Source organism: Gymnodraco acuticeps, unplaced genomic scaffold, assembly GCF_902827175.1.
Source record: "Gymnodraco acuticeps unplaced genomic scaffold, fGymAcu1.1, whole genome shotgun sequence".
NCBI lineage: Eukaryota > Metazoa > Chordata > Actinopteri > Perciformes > Bathydraconidae > Gymnodraco > Gymnodraco acuticeps.
In genome coordinates, this window is record NW_022992177.1 from 1,459,472 (window position 1) to 1,480,407 (window position 20,936).

Sequence of the window (20,936 nt, forward strand, 5' to 3'; positions counted from 1 at the left end):
GACAGCCCTAATTAAAATACATCCTGCTCGCTGCAGCCCGAGGTACCCAGCACGTGTCAGAACTTCAGAAATATGCGTTGGTCTCGCGACACTTTAACAAACAATCGATGCAGCTCGTGGGATAAACAGTTTATGAGGCAGCTGTTTTGTAGTTTGTTGTCAGCAACGTAAGGCTAGTCCCCACAGACTCACATACATAGAAATGTGTTAATAGTTATCTCAGCATTAACTGAATTATTTGATAAAAACCGTAGCCTTACTACAGGCTGATATTAGGAGTCGCTAAACATATCGTAGTAGCAGCCTGCATAGACTTAAGGGAACATCGTTGTCCACAATCATAAACCTTCTCCAGCAACTGTGTTTGTGCAACATAGCTTGAGAATATTCCAACACGATAATAGCAATGAATTTGGATATAAATAAACGTGAAATTAGTTCACGGTGGCTGAGAAAAACAACCGGTCTGGCAACCAGAAAACACTCCGGAATGAAGGAGGGGTCAGCGGGACAAAGTTGAGCACCGCCCCGGGTTGAGTGGGTGAACCTTGTCACACACTTCACATGAATAAAATTCATTTCTCTGCCTCTCCGTGACACATGCCTCCTGCGTTGTGGTCTCTGCAAAAATGTACATTTGGTTCACCGTTTTAGCCGGACTGGCTCTTCTGTCCCTCTCCTTCATCAGGACACTTTTCCCGTACTTAGGCGATGACTGCGCGTACATCCTGAGGAGCATTAAACTCGGCATCAGGCTCACCAAGTACAAGAAAGGCAAACAGTTTTACAGCGTCTTGGACTGCTTTTTGGATGCAGTGAAGAGCCATCCGAATAAGATCTTTGTGCACTTTGAAGGGCGGGAGTATACGTATGGAGAGGTGGATAAACAGAGCAACAAGGTGGCCCGGGCTCTGCAGACTGAAGCCCGGCTGAAGGAGGGGGATGCGGTCGCCTTGTTTCTGGCCAACGAGCCCAGTTTCATTTGGACTTGGCTCGGTTTGGCCAAGCTGGGCTGTCCGGCTGCTTTGCTCAACGTTAACATCAGATCAAAGTCTCTGCTGCACTGTTTCTCCTGCTGCGGGGCAAAAGTGATCATTGCTTCTGAAGGTGAGTTGCAGAAAGATGGTAAAAGTGTCAGGGGGGCGCATACAATGAGAGTGGGGGTCTTCGGGTTTTCCAGTTAATCTGTAAGCGTGCACAATAGTGCAAAGTACAAAGGCCAACAATGAGGTACAAGTACTTTCAGTGTTTACATTTTGTGCAACTTCCAGTGTTGCCTTTACTCAAATGCTGTGCTCCAATCACAGTTTGGAGATGATTGAACTAAGTAGTACAGTACTTTGATTGTATGCTAATTCATTATACTACATGTTTAGTACCAAATTAGTACCATATGATAATTTCACATATTCTTTTTATTGATCGAATTACTGGAAAATGCTATGGAATATTCAGATTTGTGGATCTAAGATTTTGGCCATATTTCCCAGCCCTACTTCATTACTGTATTTCCCTCTGACAGCTGTATTTACCTTGCAGGAAAGGATTTTTTTTAGCCATGCAATTTACATACATTTGATAAGATAATAAGATGATCTTATCAACATAGTGACCTTTAAGTTTTCTTCAGGTACACAACAGACAGCAGACTGCAAAGGTAGCTCCTTTGTTTTGAATTGAGCCTGAGAAACCAACCATTCCTACTTTGGGTTGTAACTTTATTAGAGAATGAAAAATAACATGAGTTGTGAGATTTTTTAATATCCTATGATTATTAATATTTTACACACACTATGTACTGTATGCTTCTCCTTCCTGAACCTTTAACACACACACACACACACACACACACACACACACACACACACACACACACACACACACACACACACACACACACACACACACACACACACACACACACACACACACACACACACACACACACACTGGGCCCGATGTTCTGTAGTGCTATTACGCCCTGTCATTTAATTATTGGGATTACTCACCGTTTTAGAACATTGTAAAACTTGTTTGCTACTGTGCTGCTACTTAAACCTAATTAACAGATCTGAGTTGATCTTCCTCTGCTGGATTACAACTCAAAGACACTTTGATTTGAATATTCTCATCAACAATAAGGCTACATATTGCATTTGTAGGTTTGTAGAGGTTCTAATCAGCCTTTATGAAGACCTTTTCCTACAGATTACAGGCTGTTAATGATCAGTTTGTTTTAGTCTGCACTACCGGTGAGAAGTTAAAACAAATGAACAGGATAAAGACTGAAAGATGTGTTAACTGTTATTATATGAAAGGCCACATTTGATAATAATGAGTTGTATCACCCAGTCCTAATCTCCAACAGTAGTTGAATCACTTTCCCTCATGGTTTCAGTTACTTCACTGTACATTCAGTCCTGGATACTGGGTTCATTTGAGGCACTCTGAGAACTTGTTTCTCCGCTCTCCCACTTTAGAGCTAGAGTTCCCCCCCAGGAGAAATACACACATTTAGGCTGAATATCCTGCACCATGTGCTCGTGTCCCAGTGGGATGTGAGGTAACCCGATCCAAGCCTACATGTGCTGCATTGCGCAACACAGCGCTCTGACATTGTTGTGCAGAACTTGAATGCCTCTCTGTGTTTCAGAGCTGCAGGGAGCTGTGGAGGAGGTTCTACCGACGCTGACGGAGCAAGGCATCAGTGTGTTCCTCCTGTCAGAGGCCTGCAGCACCCCGGGAATCAACTCTTTGTCTGACAAGATCTCCCATGCCTCGGATCAGCCAATGTCCCGGGACCTCCGGGCCAACGTCACCATCAGGAGCACTGCTCTGTACATCTACACATCGGGCACCACAGGTACACCAGGAACTCCTCTGAAAACTGTAGCTAAAACTGATGCACTTTTATATCCTGCAAGTAATCCTGAGTGCTTTTGAGGGGTTTTCCTTTTGCTGAGGGTCCCCTTCAGAGAGAGTTTTCCTTTCACACACTCCCCCCCCCCCCCCCCCCCCCTGCCTGAATTCCTCCAATGGACTCCTTTGTTTACTTCCGTGACATAGTGTCAACAAGAACCCTATCTGCTCTGATTGGTTAGCCGGCCGTGTCTGTTGTTATAAGAGATGTGTCAGAAATGTCTGGCCCCTTAGCTTATCACTTACAATGTGTTGGAGCGCTAGCCAATAGAATTGAGAGTGTTCCATAGTGATGTCACTATGTTACGGTATTTAAAAAAGGAGTCCAATGGAGGCATTTCAGGCAGGGTGGGGAGTGTCAGGAAGAGAAACTCCCTCTCGGGGGATTTCAGCTTCTGCAGACCAATTACACGCACAAAAAACCTATGTAACACACTACAGGAAAGGGAAAACCCAAAAAAGCAAATTTAGAGTGCGATGTTCCTTTTTAAAATGTATTGTACTAGCTGTGCCTGTTTTATGTAAGAACCTGAGATGACTGTATTATTTGACTTCTGAAGGTTTGCCTAAAGCAGCCGTTGTCACCCATGAGAGGGTTTGGGCCGCCTCCTTCATCCAGGCAGCGTGTGGCATCACATCAGAGGACATCTTCTACATCAACCTGCCGCTCTACCACAGCGCAGGCTTCCTCATCGGGATGGTGGGAGCCATCGATAGAGGTAATATAATCCTCCTCAAACTGAAAAGCACTTACAGACAAGTGTTGGCCATTTAAGAAGCCGATGTATACTTGTATTTATGTATTTGCAGGTATAACTATTGTTCTGAAGAGGAAGTTCTCTGCCTCTCAGTTCTGGGACGACTGCAGGAAGTACAATGTGACCGTGATGCAGTACATCGGGGAAACAATGCGCTACCTCTGCAACACACCCAGGGTAAAAGTGACCTCAAACGGCTTGTTCAATTGTTAAAGTATAAATTTGATGGAAATTATGAAGCTTTTTATGTCCCTGTTTGACTCAAATCTTACTTTTTGCAGAAAGACAATGAGAGGAACCATGGAGTGAAGGTCGCCATCGGTAACGGAGCCCGCACTGATATTTGGACAGAGTTTCTGGATCGCTTCGGGGAGATTAAAGTCAGAGAGTTGTACGCTGCCACCGAGGGAAACATCGGCTTCATCAACTACACGTCCAAGATCGGAGCCGTGGGGCGGGTCAATTTCGTCCACAGGGTACGTAGAGGAATATGTTTGCAGCAATGTTTTAGTAAAGACTGAAACATCTTAATAACTATGAGATAATTTGTCATGAAAACTAGTGCAGACATTCTTGCTTTCCAATGGATTAATCCTAATAAGACTGTTTTTTCCTTAATCGCTAGCACCATTTCCTGAACTCAAATAGTTGGTTTGAAGTGTTCTTTGGATAAGGATAAGCCTACTGTACATCTAGACACTGAAAATCACAAGAAAGCTCCAGGGGTATATTTTTTGTATATGGCATTAGTCATGTTAGACCTATAAACATCGTTTATACTCTAGTAACTGTTGAAAAGAGAGTGCCTTGGACTTTTTTGTGATTTGCATGATATGTTTTATGTTGGTCATTCTTTAACTTTTTCCATTGTGCCACCATCAGTTTGGTATACATTTTCAGATTCCAAATAACCTCAATATTAATGTTGGTACCATCAGCCGAAAGCACTTTGTTATTAGTTCTACCTAGCAAATGTTAGCATGCTATCGCGCTAAACTAAGATGTTGAACATGGTTAACATTATACCTCCTTAGTATCAGCATGTTAGCATTTAGCTGAAATCCCCACTGTGTCTAAGTACATCATCACAGAGATGCTAGCGTGGCTGTTAAAGTTGTCCGACACAATATGACTCTTACTGAATAACTTTTTCTCTCGTCTAGTTTTTCTTCCCGTACACTTTGATCAAGTTTGACACTGAGAAGGAGGAACCTGTGAGGAACTCTGAGGGTCTGTGTATCGAGGCAATCGCAGGTGAGACACATTCACAGTTGAAAAAACGTATCTATTTTCTTATTGCACTTTCTTTGACATAAGACCAGCAGTTCCTCATCGTTGACTTAAAACCGCAAACTATTTCTCAATTAGTCGAATAAAATCAAGCAAATTTACAACAATATATATTTATTGTTTTTCTTTTGATTAAGCAAAAAAGTAGCTCAATAGTAGGTCAATAGCGTGACCTCGAGTCTCAGGGAAACTGTGATTGACATTTTGAATGCATCTTGTTGTCAGGTGAGACGGGGCTCATGGTGGGGAGGATCACTCAGAGGTCTCCCTTCGTTGGATACGCTGGCAACCATCAGCAGACCGAGAAGAAGAGGCTGCGTGACGTGAGGAAAAAAGGCGACCTGTACTTCAACACCGGAGATTTACTCCGGTTTGATGAGATGAACTTTGTGTACTTTATGGATCGAGTGGGTGACACTTTCAGGCAAGTAGCAACTCACTTTGTGTTGATGTGTTAGTTTTTTGTCTCTGAATAGTATGTTTTATTTTAAATGTTTCAGCACGGATACCTCAGATCTAAACAGCTCTGTGTGGAGATACCCTTCATTTTTTGGGAAGATACCTCGAAGCTGCATACAATTTAAAAGAGTCAATTCATTTTCTTTCTTCACATTTATAATACTGGCTGAATTGGAGGGTTGCAGTTACATAATTTCTAACTTTGGACTGCCCCTAGCAACTGTTTGCTCCCGGCCTCTGCAGTCAATGTGTTGATGTATCCCAGGGCTAGATACTTAACCCCGTGTTTCTCCCGATGGCATCGCCAACGGTGTGTGAATGTGTGTGAATGTTAGCTTCCTTGAGCAAGTGGCACATTTGAGGGGTCGTAAAGACTGGACATAGTGCAATTTACCCCCCATTTATACATCATAAGCTTTATTTCCATTAATTTCCACACAAATCCAGATACTGCATCTTCTTAGTTTTAAGGCAGCCTAAAAAGGAACTTATGTTGGGGGTCAAAAGCCACTGATCTCATGTCTATCTCTTTCTCGTAAACGAAATATCTTGGGAACACCTGGACGGAATTTCCTCAAATTTGGCACAAACATCCACCCGGACTCTACCGATAAAGAAGGATTAGGGGGTCAAAGGTCACTGTGACCTCACAAAACACGTTATTGGCAATAACTCATGAATTTATTTGCCAAGTTTGACAATTTGATGCAACTGTAAACTGCAGCTTGAGTTGTGAGTCAGCAATTCCAGTTTCTTAAAGTCTGGTGCTAGCCAGGTCAAGTCATTTGGGATAACATGTTGCACAAGTGTCTCTTATTTTAATTCATGATGGTTGATGTTGTTGCAGATGGAAGGGAGAAAACGTTGCCACATCAGAGGTTGCAGATATTCTCACATTGGCTAACAGCATTTTGGAGGCAAATGTCTACGGTGTTAAAGTTGAAGGTAAAAACACTTAACGAAACCACAGATTGCAGTGTAGACGACGAGGATAAATGCAGTATTCCCCTTGTTGCTTTTTCATATTTTCTGGATGTATTTAATTAAATTGTGTGTTAAGGTCACGAGGGGCGGATCGGCATGGCAGCTGTCACTCTGAAAGAAGAAGACTTTGATTGTTTGCACGCCTACAAGCAGGTCGTCAACTACCTCCCCGCGTACGCAAGACCTCGATTCATCAGGATTCAGGTAAATACATAAATGTATATGCTTTTCTGACTTTTCCCATGCACCTTCTGTCTTGTGAGGTCAAACATGATCCAACCTGGTTTTGATTTGACCTCTTTTGTTTGTTTCTGAACCTCTCTGTTCTGTTCAGATCAGGTCACCCTTTTAAACTTGGATATCTGGATCTAGATTTTAAGACTTTTACAATCAATAGTATTTGGCATCGCCTCTTATCCAGCAAACAAGCTCTACTTGTTGGAGGTCGTTGTGGCTGTACTCTCTAAGGAGAACTACAGACACTACTCAGGTCTGAAAGAATGCCCTCAACTCCTCTGCATTCTTTGGTAGAAATAAAATCCTTTTTATTCACAGATATTTCTCCCCAAAAGGGGCTGGAACTGATCATCAGTCAAAAATATAAAACAGTATAAGACAAGGCTCTTAGTAGTGAAGTTAGATATGAAACATTATTGAGTTTTCAAGTATGTTTTTGACCTTGGAAATAATACTTTAAAAATAACAATAATATTAATCGAAAAGTATTATGTCTACATCAATGAAATTATACGTGATCATCGGGTTAGTGCATTATATTATGCAGCAATATATGTAACCTTTTGTATGAAAGCCATTTCAAACATCACTGTTATTTACTTACTATTTAAACAATTTTTTATTTAAGAAACTTCATTATTACACCACATCTGATACCTAACCTACACCCATGTTGCAACTGAGAGTCAGGATGTCTGATGTTACTGATAACAGATCTGCTATCAGTGCTCTTGTTTTCCCTAATTTAAAATATGTACACTTCACTGCGAGGAACTGGCTGGATGTTATAGCTTAACATGAGACTTCTGTGGTGTTACAAATAGAGTCAGCTGCCTGCATGTGTGAGGTGTGAAATGTGGATCTGTGACTCCTGGCTGTTACCCGATACGCTCATTATGCGTCCCTCGAGTGTCGTTCATTGTTTCGTTGTTTGCTTTCAAATATAAGAGAAAACTATTTTTAAAGATCCCCCCATGTGTCTTGTAGCCCTGCCTGGAGATGACTGGGACGTTCAAGATGAAGAAAGTGAAATTGGTGGAGGAGGGATTCGACCCGGCTCACATCGAAGATCCTCTGTACTTTTTAGATCCGGAGAAGAAGTCGTACGTTCCCCTGACGGAGGAAATCTACAGAGCGATCGGTGCAAGGGAAATCAAACTCTAACCTCATCATTGAACAAGACGATTGTTTACAAAGATGCAACATTTCATTCATGGAGCTTGTTTATAAAAATGAACTAATCTCAGGAACGGACGGACTATGAAGCGTTACGTCATGTTTCAATAACCTAATTTTACTAACATTTTTGATTCCTCAAGTTGACCTCAGCTCTAAATCTCAAGAATATGAAAGTCATTTACACTAACTGTTTGTCTCTTTTTTGATTTAAATACCCCTTTTAGATCAAATATGTCTACCTCCCGAATATAGAAAATTGTGCAAATCACCATTAAATCCTTCTGTTGACCCGGAAAGATCTTTAAGCTGTTTTAAATTAAACATATTAACGTTTTTTTCTTACTTCCCCTCGCAAGGTAAACTTCCTTTTCAGCAGTTTCTTACCCAAGCTGTACGATGTGAAAAATAAATGCTGCCCATATCTTTTCTGCGGTTTGTTTGATATATATTTTGTCCGGCGAGACATTCATCCACAGTCATATGAGAGCTGGATTGTAAAGAAATTGCGATCCCCGGACCAACTCTTCCCATACATCCTGTACCACAAAGCGTACGAAACAGGCGAAAACATGGAGTATCTTCAGATACATGTTTACTTGAATATATTATATATTATAAGCAATCCTACACTTGGACACTCAGGCCAAAAGGAGCGACTCAATGTAGGCTTGCAAGTGGGAAACATCCAAGATTTTGAGGGAAGAAATCTTTATGACTTTCCATATTTAACGCGTCCACTCCCGACTTTGAGAGAGCAGAGGAGCGTCGATCGTTAAGAGTCTCTCTCATCACCTCCACAGCGTAAGACTCCTCTGTTTCTGTCACTGCCGAAGAACCACAACTAAACCTCATTGGCAGAAAATGTGAATATCCAGGGTTTCAAGTAGAGATATGGCAGGTTAGGGCCCTAAATATTATAATAGTGCATGTGGTAATTACCTGAAAATCAGCCTTGACAAATGTGTGTGAAATGATTATATTCTTGTACATTTTATAAATTAAACAGATTGACCCCCAAATAAGAAAAAGTGTAAAATTGTTATTTCAAGTACTTATATACAGTTGCAAGAAAAAGTATGTGAACCCTTTGGATTCTCCACACATAGCGTTGTGTGTTCCTTCCAAACAACTCAACTTTGGTTTCATCTGTCCACAGAATATTTTTGCCAGTAGTGCTGTGGAACATCCAGGTGCTCTTTTGCAAACTTCAAACGTGCAGCAATGTTTTTTCTGGACAGCAGTGGCTTCCTCCGTGGTGTCCTCCCATGAACTCCATTCTTGTTCAGTGTTTTACGTATCGTAGATTCGTCAACAGAGATGTTAGCAAGCATGTGCCAGAGATTTCTCTAAGTCTCTAGCTGACACTCTAGGATGCTTCTTCACCTCATTGAGCATTCTGCGCTGTGCTCTTGCAGTCATCTTTACAGGACAGCCACTCCTAGGCAGAGTAGCAACAGTGCTGAACTTTCTCCATTTATAGACAATTTGTCTTACCGACTGATGAACATCAAGGCTTTTAGAGATACTTTTGTAACCCTTTCCAGCTTTATGCAAGTCAACCATTCTTAATCATAGGTCTTCTGAGAGCTCTTTTGTGCGAGGCATGGTTCACATCTGGCAATGCTTCTTAAGAATAGCAAATTCAAAACTGGTGTGTATTTTTTATAGCGCAGGGCAGCTTTATCCAACACCTCCAATCTCGTCTCATTGATTGGACTCCAGGTTGGCTGACTCCTGACTCCAATTAGCTCTTGAAGAAGTCTTTAGCCTAGGGGTTCACATACTTCTTCCACCCTGCACTGTGAATGTTTACATGGTGTGTTCAATAAAAACATGAAAACATATAATTGTTTGTGTGGTATTAGTTTAAGCAGACTGTGTTTGTCTATTGTTGTGACTTAGATGAAGATCAGAACACATTTTATGACCAACTTATGCAGAAATCCAGGTAATTCCAAAGGGTTCACATACTTTTTCTTGCAACTGTAGATATGTTAAATATTAGATGGGGTCAAAGATAAGAGGAATAAGAGATTTTATGTTGAGTTGACACGGCTTTAGTGCATGTCCACAGTGTGTGTGAATTTGGTCCATAATGTTGACAGTATGTGAGGTACAGCTATGTCTTACAAGCTACTTTTAATAATTAAACTCTGGTTGTCTTTTTCCCCTGACCCTTTTTTATGATTGTTTAGATAAATAGTAGCTCTTGAAATGATCTTTTCAATACCAACTAAGCAACATTGTTTATCAGTGAACCTTTGCACTGATCTTCTGTTCACTCTTATATCAGCTTGTAAGCATGAACATCGCACTGTCAGACCTCAGTTTTATGATGTATTGTAAGAGGGATTGTTTTGGTTTTAGCTTGTTATTCTGCCTCTAAATCCTCTGTTAATCTAGAAGCCTTTGTAACACATTTAAAGACAGTAACTTTGACTCTTGGGGGTGATTGACTTTTGACACTGATACTCAGACATTGTCACAAGCTTAGTCACGTGACCAACATGTTGACATTTTGGATTTATCTGAAGTTGAACTTTACTCCCCCCCCCCCCCCCATTACTCAGTAAATACAAATTGAAGCCAATTTGTCAACTGCAGCACTGTGATGTGGAAATCTGAAATGACTTTTCACCGAATTAGGAGACATCTAGTTATTTTTTCATATTCTTAGAATTAGTCATTTTAACTTCCTTTTTTGTTGAAACACCATAACTGAAGAATCCTTTAAGCCAGCTTTATACATTTAGTGGCTAGCATACCTAGCTAATGCAGTCTAATACACCTGCAATAAATCCCACCTTCAGGAAAGTTATAAGGCTGTTATAATGCTATATATAGTACTAGTATATAATACTGTAGGGTCATTTTGGAGGCTGGAGTGTGTGATGCTGTTGGATTGTATTGTATGATGTTTCTATTATTTTGTCCTCCCTTTTTACATGCCTGGTGGAAGGTTAAATAACAAATACCTCTCAGTATAACACTGAGAGTTCAACAGCAGCCTAAAAAATACCATCAACACTTCTCTGAAACAAAAACACTTTCATGAAGGTAACATTTACTGTAAGACTGTTATAGAAGAATGCATTAGCTAGCAGCTGAGAGCATGTTTTCAAAACACGTCTGGAGGGGTATTTCTTAAAAAAAGGGACTTATTTCTGGCACAAAACAGCCAGTGAATCAGAAATAACGCCAGAAAATTCATTGGAACATCAGTACTGTTGTGGTTAGCAAAGCAATGGGATGCATTCCACTCTCTCTGTTATTCGTTAAATAAAGACTGTCAGCACTAGATTAATATTAGTGTAAGCAGAATCATACACCTGACAACTCAGAGTGAACATGTGGAATAAATAGTGAAGCAGCTGAGGTCGGCAGAAAACGAGAATCAAGCGTTGTGTTCTGACAAAAAAGACTCCAAGTTCAGAAACCACACAGGAATCCAGAAGACAGCGAGGGTGTGTCGTTATGTAAAACATCTGGAAGATTCCATCAACACAACACACTCATCCAAGCAGCAGTTACTTTAAAAATGAAATTTATTTATTAATACAGTGGTATACTTAGAAATGTGTTGCAAAGGAAAACAAAAGAAGTTGAACCGAATAAAAATAAAAATAAATAAAAATAAATGTCAGCCACACGGGAAATAAACTAGTGTTGGGTTGAAGCAGTGTTATCATATCAAAAGAAAGTAGTACCGATGTGCCATAATAAATTGTCTATTAGTACAAAAATACATTTCAGGGCACACAATACAGCATCCAGTATCACAAATAAAGGGAGGGACCACTCTTCACAGCAGACCCCCTCAAGTACATCTTTTAAAATCATTTAAACCAAGCACTTCTCTATTTTGTAAATAAGAATAAAAAGTTTTCTGACTGTTTAAAAATGCCTTAAGTAGTGTGTGTATATGTTGGTAGAAAAGTCAGACTTATTACTGCTTATGTCAGTTCCAAGGCTCAGGGGTATAACCAGAATACAAACATAACCAATGTAACCGCTTTCTCTTTTTTTAAACAAACGTTTTCTCTTTTATACAAAATAACAAAGATGTACAAAAGTTCATTTACAGAGAACCAAGGCCATATACTAGCAATATGTACAGCCACAATTTAAACATCTTCTAGCTTTTTGTATTTCCTCAGACTTCATATGCATAGCAGTAAAAGAAAGCATACCTTTTCATCAGCCTCAATTATTCTCGTGTGCTAAATCCAAGTTCACCGTTTATGAGAAAATGCAGAGACAACTTTATCTTCCGTAGTGATCGCTATAACTGAAGGATCCGATGTTTTTAAAGTTTCACTGAAAAGTTAATATGCAGATAAGGCATCACTGCTTGCAGTGTACGATGGGATTTTCATGTGTTGAACTTAGTAGTAGCAGGCTTCTGGACCTGAGTCATAGCACATGCATAGATCTCTAGACAGCAGGAGTTTGTAAAATCAAGTCAGTATATTTATCTACGGTAAAACATTGCTACAAAACATCAGTTTAAACAGAGAGAGCCTCGTCAGAACCAACGGGCGTCTCAGACTAATACTTAACCTTCATTCTTCTTTATTATTATTTTTTTTCCTTCATGAGTCAGGCTCATTTCTCAAGTCCTCAGAGATCCTTCACGAGTGAAACGCATGACCACATAACTCACAAACAAAAGTTTTGCATATACTAACTTTGCTGTTTGTGAGTGTTTCTTTTTTTTTACAGTACGGAAAAAATCCCATTGCAATATTAAATGAGTTTCCAAAGTTCTCCTTTCTCTTGCACTGCTCTGACCTTTTACAAAATGAGCTAAAAATGTCAAAACGAGAGTATTCAGTCTGTGGCACGGGTCATGCATTCCAACTTCAGTTCCTTTAAATAACTTGTTTTTAATCTTCATTTTTTGCAAGCCTTGAAAGCACCGGGGGAGAAAAACAAAGTAAAGAACAAGAGTACAGCGTTGGGGGTGCTGGACTCCTCCTTGTGTAGTGTTTTCTTTTTTTCTTAATGTTTGGGCACAGTAAACAACATGAGAGTGTCAGGTTGGTACTTCATCGCCCCCCCCCGTGGAGAGGGAGCACGGCAGGGGGAACTGCGCTCCTCTGTTTTCACATTCAGTAACAGGCCAGCTGTCGCCCTCTTCAGAAGTGGTCAATGAGCACTGACACACAGTTTGCACCCACCAGGTAGTTGGGGTCTCCGGGGAGAGATTTGTTCTGCCAGGTTTTGGGATCACCTGCAGGGAAACAGAGACATGATGTCAGCCGCTGGAGGAACTGCTTTACTCTTTAAATAACAGATACAAAACACAGAAGATGCTCGAAACACACATTTGAGGATGAGTGAATGCATACATTAATGCAGGAAATGAAATCCCTTTGCTCATCATGACTTCATGTAATCACTTGATGCTTAATGGATCATTTAATGAATGTTAACTCAGTTACTTCATGCATGTTTATATGCTTCCAAATGAGTTGGATTCAAATGACAGAGTCTGGTTAGCTTTTGTAAAAGCACAAAACTACCAGTTCTCATAGAAATGTGTTTTTCTGGTTGTCAGACGTGAAATTCTACATGTAGCTGCATGACCCAACGTCATCTTTCATGAGGCGGATGGCTTCAGGCTTTTTTCTCCTTAAGTCCTTTCCTACAGTAACTTTAGTTCCGAGTAATCTTTTGACAAGCAAGAAGAATGTATAGAGCGTTGTCTCTGCAAACATGAAGTTCTTTTAGTTTTATTTTAGTCAAAAAAATGTATAGGATTGCAAAGCTCAAACAGTGGAGAAAAATAATGAAAATAAATGATTGTTATTGTTACTATTACATTATTATTGTCAAGATTGTTTTATCCATTCATAAGGAAAAGCTATTCTTAAAACCCAACACCATTTAACAGAATGTTGCTCCTCAAAATAATTGATTTGCATGTTTAAGAATAGCAGTTTTGGAAAAGGCTGATCATTAATTTCATCACCAGTTGTACTTCGATGATTGTAAGAGAGATGGAGGATTTGGACCGTATGTGATGTTTGGCAATGTAGCTTGAGAGAGGTCAGTCGAAATGACTTTAAAATAGTTGAAACATTTTCTGTGACTGACTCAAATCTATTAATCCGCTTAATGTTTTTTTCTATGCAGAAGCCCAAGGGTTAAATAAACAAGGCGCCTCATTTCACAAGCAAAAAAATAAGAAAACTCAAATCTCCAAACAGCACATGCATGAAGAAGAAGTGAGGGGAATATGGAAAACAAATGAGTGATTCAAATGAGTCGGTCACTGAGAAACTTTCGTCTATAATCACAAAAGCCAGCCCAAAGACCCCAGAAGGACAGAGGACAGCGTACCCGACGAGGAGTCGGAGGATTTTAGAGCAAAAGACCAACCATCAGGGGTCATAGACGCACAGTGAGGGAGGCGCAGCTCCACCGGCTTCAGGAACTTGAGTCCATGCGGGCCACACATCACCAGTGGACTTAGCAGCGTTTCTCCTGCAGGACACAACAAGATTTAAATTCCACAAACATGCAGGATTTAATCAGCACACAGGATTATTCACGAGCCAATCAGGAGGCGACATGGAGACGGCTGCCAGGCCTTCTTGACTGAGAATCAACTGTTAACTGACCCGCCAGGTTAATTACATTATCACACTCCCCTGCTGCTTAATGGTCATTTTTAAAAGTCCTCTAAATATATCTCATGGCAAGGATGTTATTTTATTTAAGAGCTTTTTTTAATTACATAACTACAGTCTTGCAGATACATCAGCAATTTATTCAGTACCATCTCTTTAGGGCTTTTAGCTTCATACTACTTCTCATAAAGAGTTCTATGTTTGTTTAATTATACAGCAGCATCGATGTAAAGTGTAAACATAATATATCATGTAGAAATTCATTAGAGAAAACATGCATGGAGCCAAATATACATTCAATTAAATGTAGTTTTTTCCTCTGAGATGCAGTGACTGTTTCTAGGATGTAAGGAGGACTGACCTTTCTCCTTGTCGAGGGGGGGCAGGATGCTGTTGTCCCGGCACACCTTGAAATAGATCTCCTGCTCCACGCTCTCGGGGATGGCCCCCTGGGGGATAATGATGCTGACGCCCGTCTCGATGGAGCTCAGGACCCCTCCGTTACAGTTGAAGACCCCCCGGGCGGTGGCCACCACGGTGTGTCCTTCATCCTCGTCGTCATCGTCCAGCGTGCTGGGGCTGAGGGACGGAGGCACACAAGTCAGCATCATCACTCATAAATGCGTAGGCAGAGAGTAATGCACAGCAGGGGTCGAGAGGACGGACCCCCTGTGGACAGACACGTGTCTCTCTGTCTTTCAGCGGCTCAGTAGTCTGCTCATATTGGATGTGAAAGTGTACAGTCTCACCTTACAGGGATGGCCTTGGGGAATGGCGTTGATGTTATTGTGCTGGTATTTGGGCCTGTTGTCTATGGTGCGGGTGAAGGTGTCCAGGCCGCTGTCGTGGTCCAGAGGCTGGGGGGACAGCTGGGGCTTCCCCCCGCTATTGCCCACCATCCCGATGAGCTCCGTCTTCACCTGGGTGTCGTTGGGCAGCAGGTTGTGGTTGAACTTGGGGCTCTCAAACTTGCGCTCAAAGGGCCGCGCCGTGCTGGTGTACGGCTTGGGGACGTAGCGGTTGTAGCTAGTCGGAGCGTGACCACCCAGGGTCTTTGGCGGTGCTGTGTCAGTGCCGTTGACCGGGGGTTTGTCGGGGAGGCCCCTCGGGGGTGGGTAGCCCCCCGGTGCTGGCTCGTCCCTGCTGGGCGGCCGCAGCGCCGGTAGCTCAGGTTTAGGGATGGGGGAGGTCAACGGCTCCGGTATGGAGTTCACTGGATCAAGGAGGATACAGTCACTTAAATATAGTCTTTGTTAATCTATTATATCCTTGCACTGTAGAATTTCGGTTTTTAATTACATTTACAGTAAGCACAATAAAACTGTGTTGTTACATTTACAACATTGCATTATAATGTATCCTTTTTTCAATAAATAAGAAAAAAAATGTCTCAGTGTAGTTTCTTATCATTTAGCTTTGACCTAAGAATAAATTAAAGCTGTATTACAAATTGTGAAGAACATTTTATAGACAAAAAGAACAATTGTGTGAGCTTACCCTCGTTGGGGCTGAGCTTGGGCAGTGTGTTGGGCGGGATGGCGGACGCGGGGGGGGCCGTACTGTGATGACGGGCTGATTATGGGCAGGGGTTCATATCTTTTCTCCACTGGACTCACCTTCTCAGCAGACTCAACTCTGCAACAGGCAGACACAAAGAAGACGGTTAACCAAACATTAAAAGGTGTGCAGCGGGTGTGTCTCCAAAACTCTTCAGTGCTGGCAGGAGGCGCGGCTCTACCTGTTGTATGGGTAGGACAGCTGAGCTGGTTTGGGAAGGTCGTGGAAGCGGTTGATGCCAGGGCTGGGTTGGCCCATGGCCTTGCTGTCGAAGCTACGGCGGTCAAAGTAGGACAACTGCTTCCTGTAGTACTCCTCATCCTCATCTGGGTCATAGTGGTTGGAACGCATCATGTCATCCAGGGGTTTATTAGTGTGGGGCTTCTGTGGCTCAGGGGCCCTGAAGAGGAAGAGAGACAAGTCAAACAGCTGCAGAGACTCAAACAACAGGGACGGACAGCCGGGTCTGGCCTAAAGCCTGCTCGACAATGTTTCGGTGGAATATATCCTGATCTCAGCCTAAATGTTGGTAACAATTTATGAAATTATGAAATATGTCTGAAAACCATCTGGACATCCCAGACAGAGTGAGGAGCTCAGGTCTGTAACAAGACTGGTGTCGAGCTTCTCACAGCAGGGAGCAATGAGGTTCACAATGAGCCTGCTAACATGCAGAACTGGTCATCTTGGTAGAAACTGCTGTCGGTTAGTCTAGTAGCTCTGTAGCCCCATCAATGAGTAACTATTCCACGTCAGGTATTATGTATGCTAGCAGCAACACACAGAGTTAACTCAATTATACAAACATGGGTTAATGATTAGAGGTAACAGAGTTACTCTTTATTTTGTTAAAGTTTCAGCTATTCTGTTTACAGTTCTGTCATCAGATTATTTAATACGATTTGTTAAAATATTGTTGTTTCTTTTGATGTGAAATATTATTTATTTAATTTAAATAAAAAGCAATGTTAATTTTGTTCACAATTTGTTAAGTTCATTTAATAATATATGTATTTTTGAATCAAGTATTCATCTTTATTGTCTTCATTGTTAGTTTCCACATGCCTAAAACAACCTCAAGCTACATCTAAAAGTTGATGGCTAAATGAGAGCGTTTGAGAAATTGTGCAAGCCATACAGTAATAGTCTGAATAGTCGATTAGTCGTTTCATTAATCGATAGATTAATCGATTATCAAATTAGTCGTTTGTTGCAGCCCTATGTTATCCCATGTATAAATAACACGTTCAGCAACTCTTGCAATTTGGGATTTTATTTTTGGTTGGTAGACCTCGGTGAGCCGGTCATTTCAAAAGTAGCTCACCAGCCAAAAAAGTGTGAGCACCCCTGGTCTAAACAAATGACATGTTATGTCTTTCCCTAGCCTATTTTTCTTCTCCTCAACGGTAAAAAGTCATGAGGAAAAGATACCGTGGTGCTAAGAAAATCCATTGAATTTATTTAAGACAATTAGATATTAGTACAGTAAAAACTCAACGCTGTATGATTCAAGATATTCGTCCTATAAAATACAGAATCACACCTAAATGAATCCACAATGCTCAATCATGAAATGCTACTACTAAAAAGTGACAGCAGATGTTATTGACTGCCGGATGGTGTGTAGCTTTAAATGCTGCATGGAATTGTGGGTTGGTTTTTATCTCCTTTTCTTTGGTAAAGTGTGGTCCAGTGTATTCTATGCTAAAAGTGATAAGAAAGTAGACATTGAAGGACATTTCCTTAGCATTCAGAGAATTTGACCAGCTCTTATCATGGCTGCCACTTAGTTACTTTCGGGTCATTTCACTCAGTTAAGATTTTCTGATCTCAAAGTCTATTTGCCCACAGCACTGGCCTTTGCATGTGTTTTTTTTTGTCTTTGCACACCACACCAGTCTGGCCTGCTGCACAGCGCCTTGTGTCCACTAGGTGGAGCTGGAACAACGAGCCTTTGCAGGATCTGAGGTGTCCTTCAGCCTCCTCTGCAGCCGGGGGTGTTGTGAGGACTCTTACCTATAGGTGCTTTTCTCCTGCTCCAGGTTGCTGAGGGAGTTGGCTTTGAGGACTGGGCCAGGTGCACTTGCAGGTTTAGGAACATCTGCAGGCTGGAAAGCAAAGGTCTCTTTAGTTCTTCTTGCATCTGATCCAGAGTTCTGTTCACATGAATGATTTGCATGCACACGGATATGTAGCACTGTGCCTGACATCTCACAGGCCAGACGATCAAAAAGCAGACGCTTTTCTCACAAAAACAAGCTTGCAGTTTCAAGTCTTACATTTCTGCAGTTTTTTGACTGATGCAGCTGCTGTTAGGGGAAAACATAATTTAGCCTCTGTGGAGTTTTCTCGGTTTCCCGTGCTGCTTTTCAAATACTTGCTTATCCAAGAACACATTTTTAAACCTCTGTTACAGCTAATGAATGCTCCAATTTAACATTTAGCCTAACATGACCCACCTTGTACCAGACACTACTGGTAAATATATATTGAGTATAAGTACGGTCCTCTTAGTTATAGTTTTTATAACTAGTTTTAGTTCAGGTCATAGCTTAGATTTGAGCTATCTTTTTTTATTTTCCTATGTCTTTATCTACCTCCTTGAGTACGACTTGCCTGTCTCTTACTACCCTATTTCTTTCCTTTAGCAATGTTTGTAACTGTGATGTTACCTTAGAGTTGTAAATAGAGTAGCAAGGGGGAGTAAACCTATTGATCAGTCTATCAACAAAGAAGGATCTCTGTTTTGATTATCAATGAATTACTTAAATAGTTTGTCATCCAACAAATGGCACAAACTGCTGTTTTCAGGCTCTTAAATATGCTTTTTTTAAATATCATATTTACCTAGATATTTTTGGGTTTCGGATAAAACAAGACATTTCAAGACAACACCTTGGACTGGGATGGACATTTGTAACTATGTTCTGAGTTTTCGTAGACCAAACCACTTATCAATTAATCTAGAAAACAATGAAAGGATTCATTGCTACTGAAACATTATCCTTAGTTGCAGTATTAGTGTAGAATGTAGAGTTATTACATGACTTGGTCTACCACCTAAATACATTCACACCAATAGAATAAATAGCATATGTGTGATTGATTGTGTGTGAGGATTTTACCCTGAGTGCTGATTCTAGTCCTTCTTTAGCGCGGTCCATGGACACAGACCGTTTATTCTCAAACATCTTCACTCTGTTCAGCACCGACTGCGGCTTCATGGCCGGGTCATCTTCCAGGTCTTCCCTCAGCGGAGGAGGGAGGGGTTTGGAGCCGGGAGTGGTCGCTGGCTCACCTGGGGAGGGCAGGTTCTCCGGTATATGGGGGGGAAGTGGAGGTTCGGAGTTCATCATAGGGTCGTGCGTCCCCTGCTTGAAGCCCCTGCTTGGAGGCCCGGGAGTGTAGGCGGGCCTCAGACCAGAGTCACTGTAATACTGCTTGGGGGGCTCCGGCGATCGGGGTGAGTTAATCGGGAAGCAGTGTGGTTCTGCATCGTAAGGAGAGCGGGCGTCATAGCCAGCAGGGGGTGGGGGCTCGTCGTAACGAATGGGCCCGGGTTTACTGTGGCGGCGTCTTCCATCGTAGCCCACTGGTGGGGCCTCATCGTAGCGCGGCTGAGGGGGGCTGTAGTCCCGCCCTGGACAGTCGTCAAAGGGGGAGCGGGGGCTGTAGGCCATGGGTTGCTGGTGGCCCGGCTGGTACGCCCCCCCGGGCTGGGACGAGGTCTGCTGGTCGTAGGGGGGCCACTGCTCGTTGTAATGAGGCACACGGTTGTCGTAGTGCAGGTGAGAGTCAGAGTTGTGAGGCTTTGGTTCTGTGTAGCCGCCGCCGTCGTATCCGTAAGGCGGGTGGTCGTATTCACGGTATGGCTGTTTGTCCTGGTACGGCGGCTGGTGACTGTAGCTCAGAGACTGCTTCAGGCCATGGTTGATTCGCACGGGGTCCTCCATATTGTACAGATCTTTCTTGTACATCTGTGAAGAAACAACACTGAATTAACACACACACACACACTACATCATCATGTCGAGGTTTCAGCAAATCACCATGATGGAGGACAGAAAGCACTCAGAGAACAATAGTTTCCCAACACCAGATTAAAAATAATTTCAAGATGAATAGTTCGATATAAACTGAAACCTTGAAGAACTGAAAATGTGAAACAATAACCAAATCATTAGAAAATAAAATCCTCAAACCATTAAATTAAGCAATCAATTCAAAGTGCAATTACACAAGCAAACCCTTGTCCATTGTTCAAAAACTGTTCTGAATGCCTGTTTGACAGGAGGCCTCTCAAGAATGATAATAATCCATGTGGACACGTCTTGGTTTTACACATTAACACATTTATAAATAGTAAACTCACAAGCAATTTGCACATTTCTGAGAGGCCTCATTTCAAACATATGATGTGTAGCCTGTAGACAGCAAATATAGTTACAGTACTTCCTATGGAAGAGTGTTGATTTGTTGGCATCATATCAGGACAAAACGACTCAACAGAAGACACAATGCAGTGTGCTGATGTAAGTTTGTCATTCCGTGGGGAGAATTGCTTGAGGGAAATCATTACCAAGAGTACTGTCTGCAGGTTAGCGTTCATCATGCAACCAACATTCAGTTTGCATCTAATGCAACGTCAAACTACAACAGACGACAAATCTACCATTACGATGCCAATGTAAGTGCTACTATCGTTTATCTACAGAAGAGACTTAAAGCTGAAAGGAACCCAAAAACATTAGGAGCCATGCAAAGGAAGTAAGAGCAACAGTTAGGGCTGGCTGTGGATGTCTTCACCCGCGTCAGAGACTCAGATGCCCCAGTCCTTCTGGTCTCCCAGCCCACTGTGGTGCATGTGGACAAGTCTGTCGCACATTTTCTGGGAGCCAGAGGCACACAGTGGGCTCAG

At 41.9% G+C, this 20,936-nt stretch overlaps 2 protein-coding genes across 2 annotated transcripts in view; one reads left to right on the forward strand and one right to left on the reverse strand.

Annotated features, from left to right (window-relative positions):
• Positions 1-546: 546 nt before the first annotated feature.
• On the forward strand, positions 547-8,848 carry LOC117538926 (very long-chain acyl-CoA synthetase-like). The gene is made up of 10 exons (XM_034204906.1): positions 547-1,107; positions 2,654-2,863; positions 3,480-3,638; positions 3,730-3,854; positions 3,959-4,153; positions 4,841-4,931; positions 5,193-5,391; positions 6,274-6,371; positions 6,487-6,614; positions 7,635-8,848. The coding sequence occupies exons 1-10, from the start codon at positions 630-632 to the stop codon at positions 7,809-7,811; spliced, it is 1,860 nt and encodes a 619-aa protein (XP_034060797.1). The 5' UTR covers positions 547-629; the 3' UTR covers positions 7,812-8,848.
• Positions 8,849-11,353: 2,505 nt separating this feature from the next.
• Positions 11,354-20,936, reverse strand: part of tjp1b (tight junction protein 1b) — a 58,237-nt gene continuing 48,654 nt past the window's right edge. Inside the window, 10 exon segments of the mRNA XM_034204790.1 lie at positions 11,354-13,059; positions 14,172-14,315; positions 14,823-15,040; positions 15,211-15,230; positions 15,232-15,674; positions 15,959-16,013; positions 16,015-16,096; positions 16,200-16,418; positions 18,035-18,126; positions 19,144-19,995. Of these exon segments, the coding sequence (XP_034060681.1) occupies positions 12,965-13,059; positions 14,172-14,315; positions 14,823-15,040; positions 15,211-15,230; positions 15,232-15,674; positions 15,959-16,013; positions 16,015-16,096; positions 16,200-16,418; positions 18,035-18,126; positions 19,144-19,995 (2,220 nt within the window). The 3' untranslated portion in view covers positions 11,354-12,964.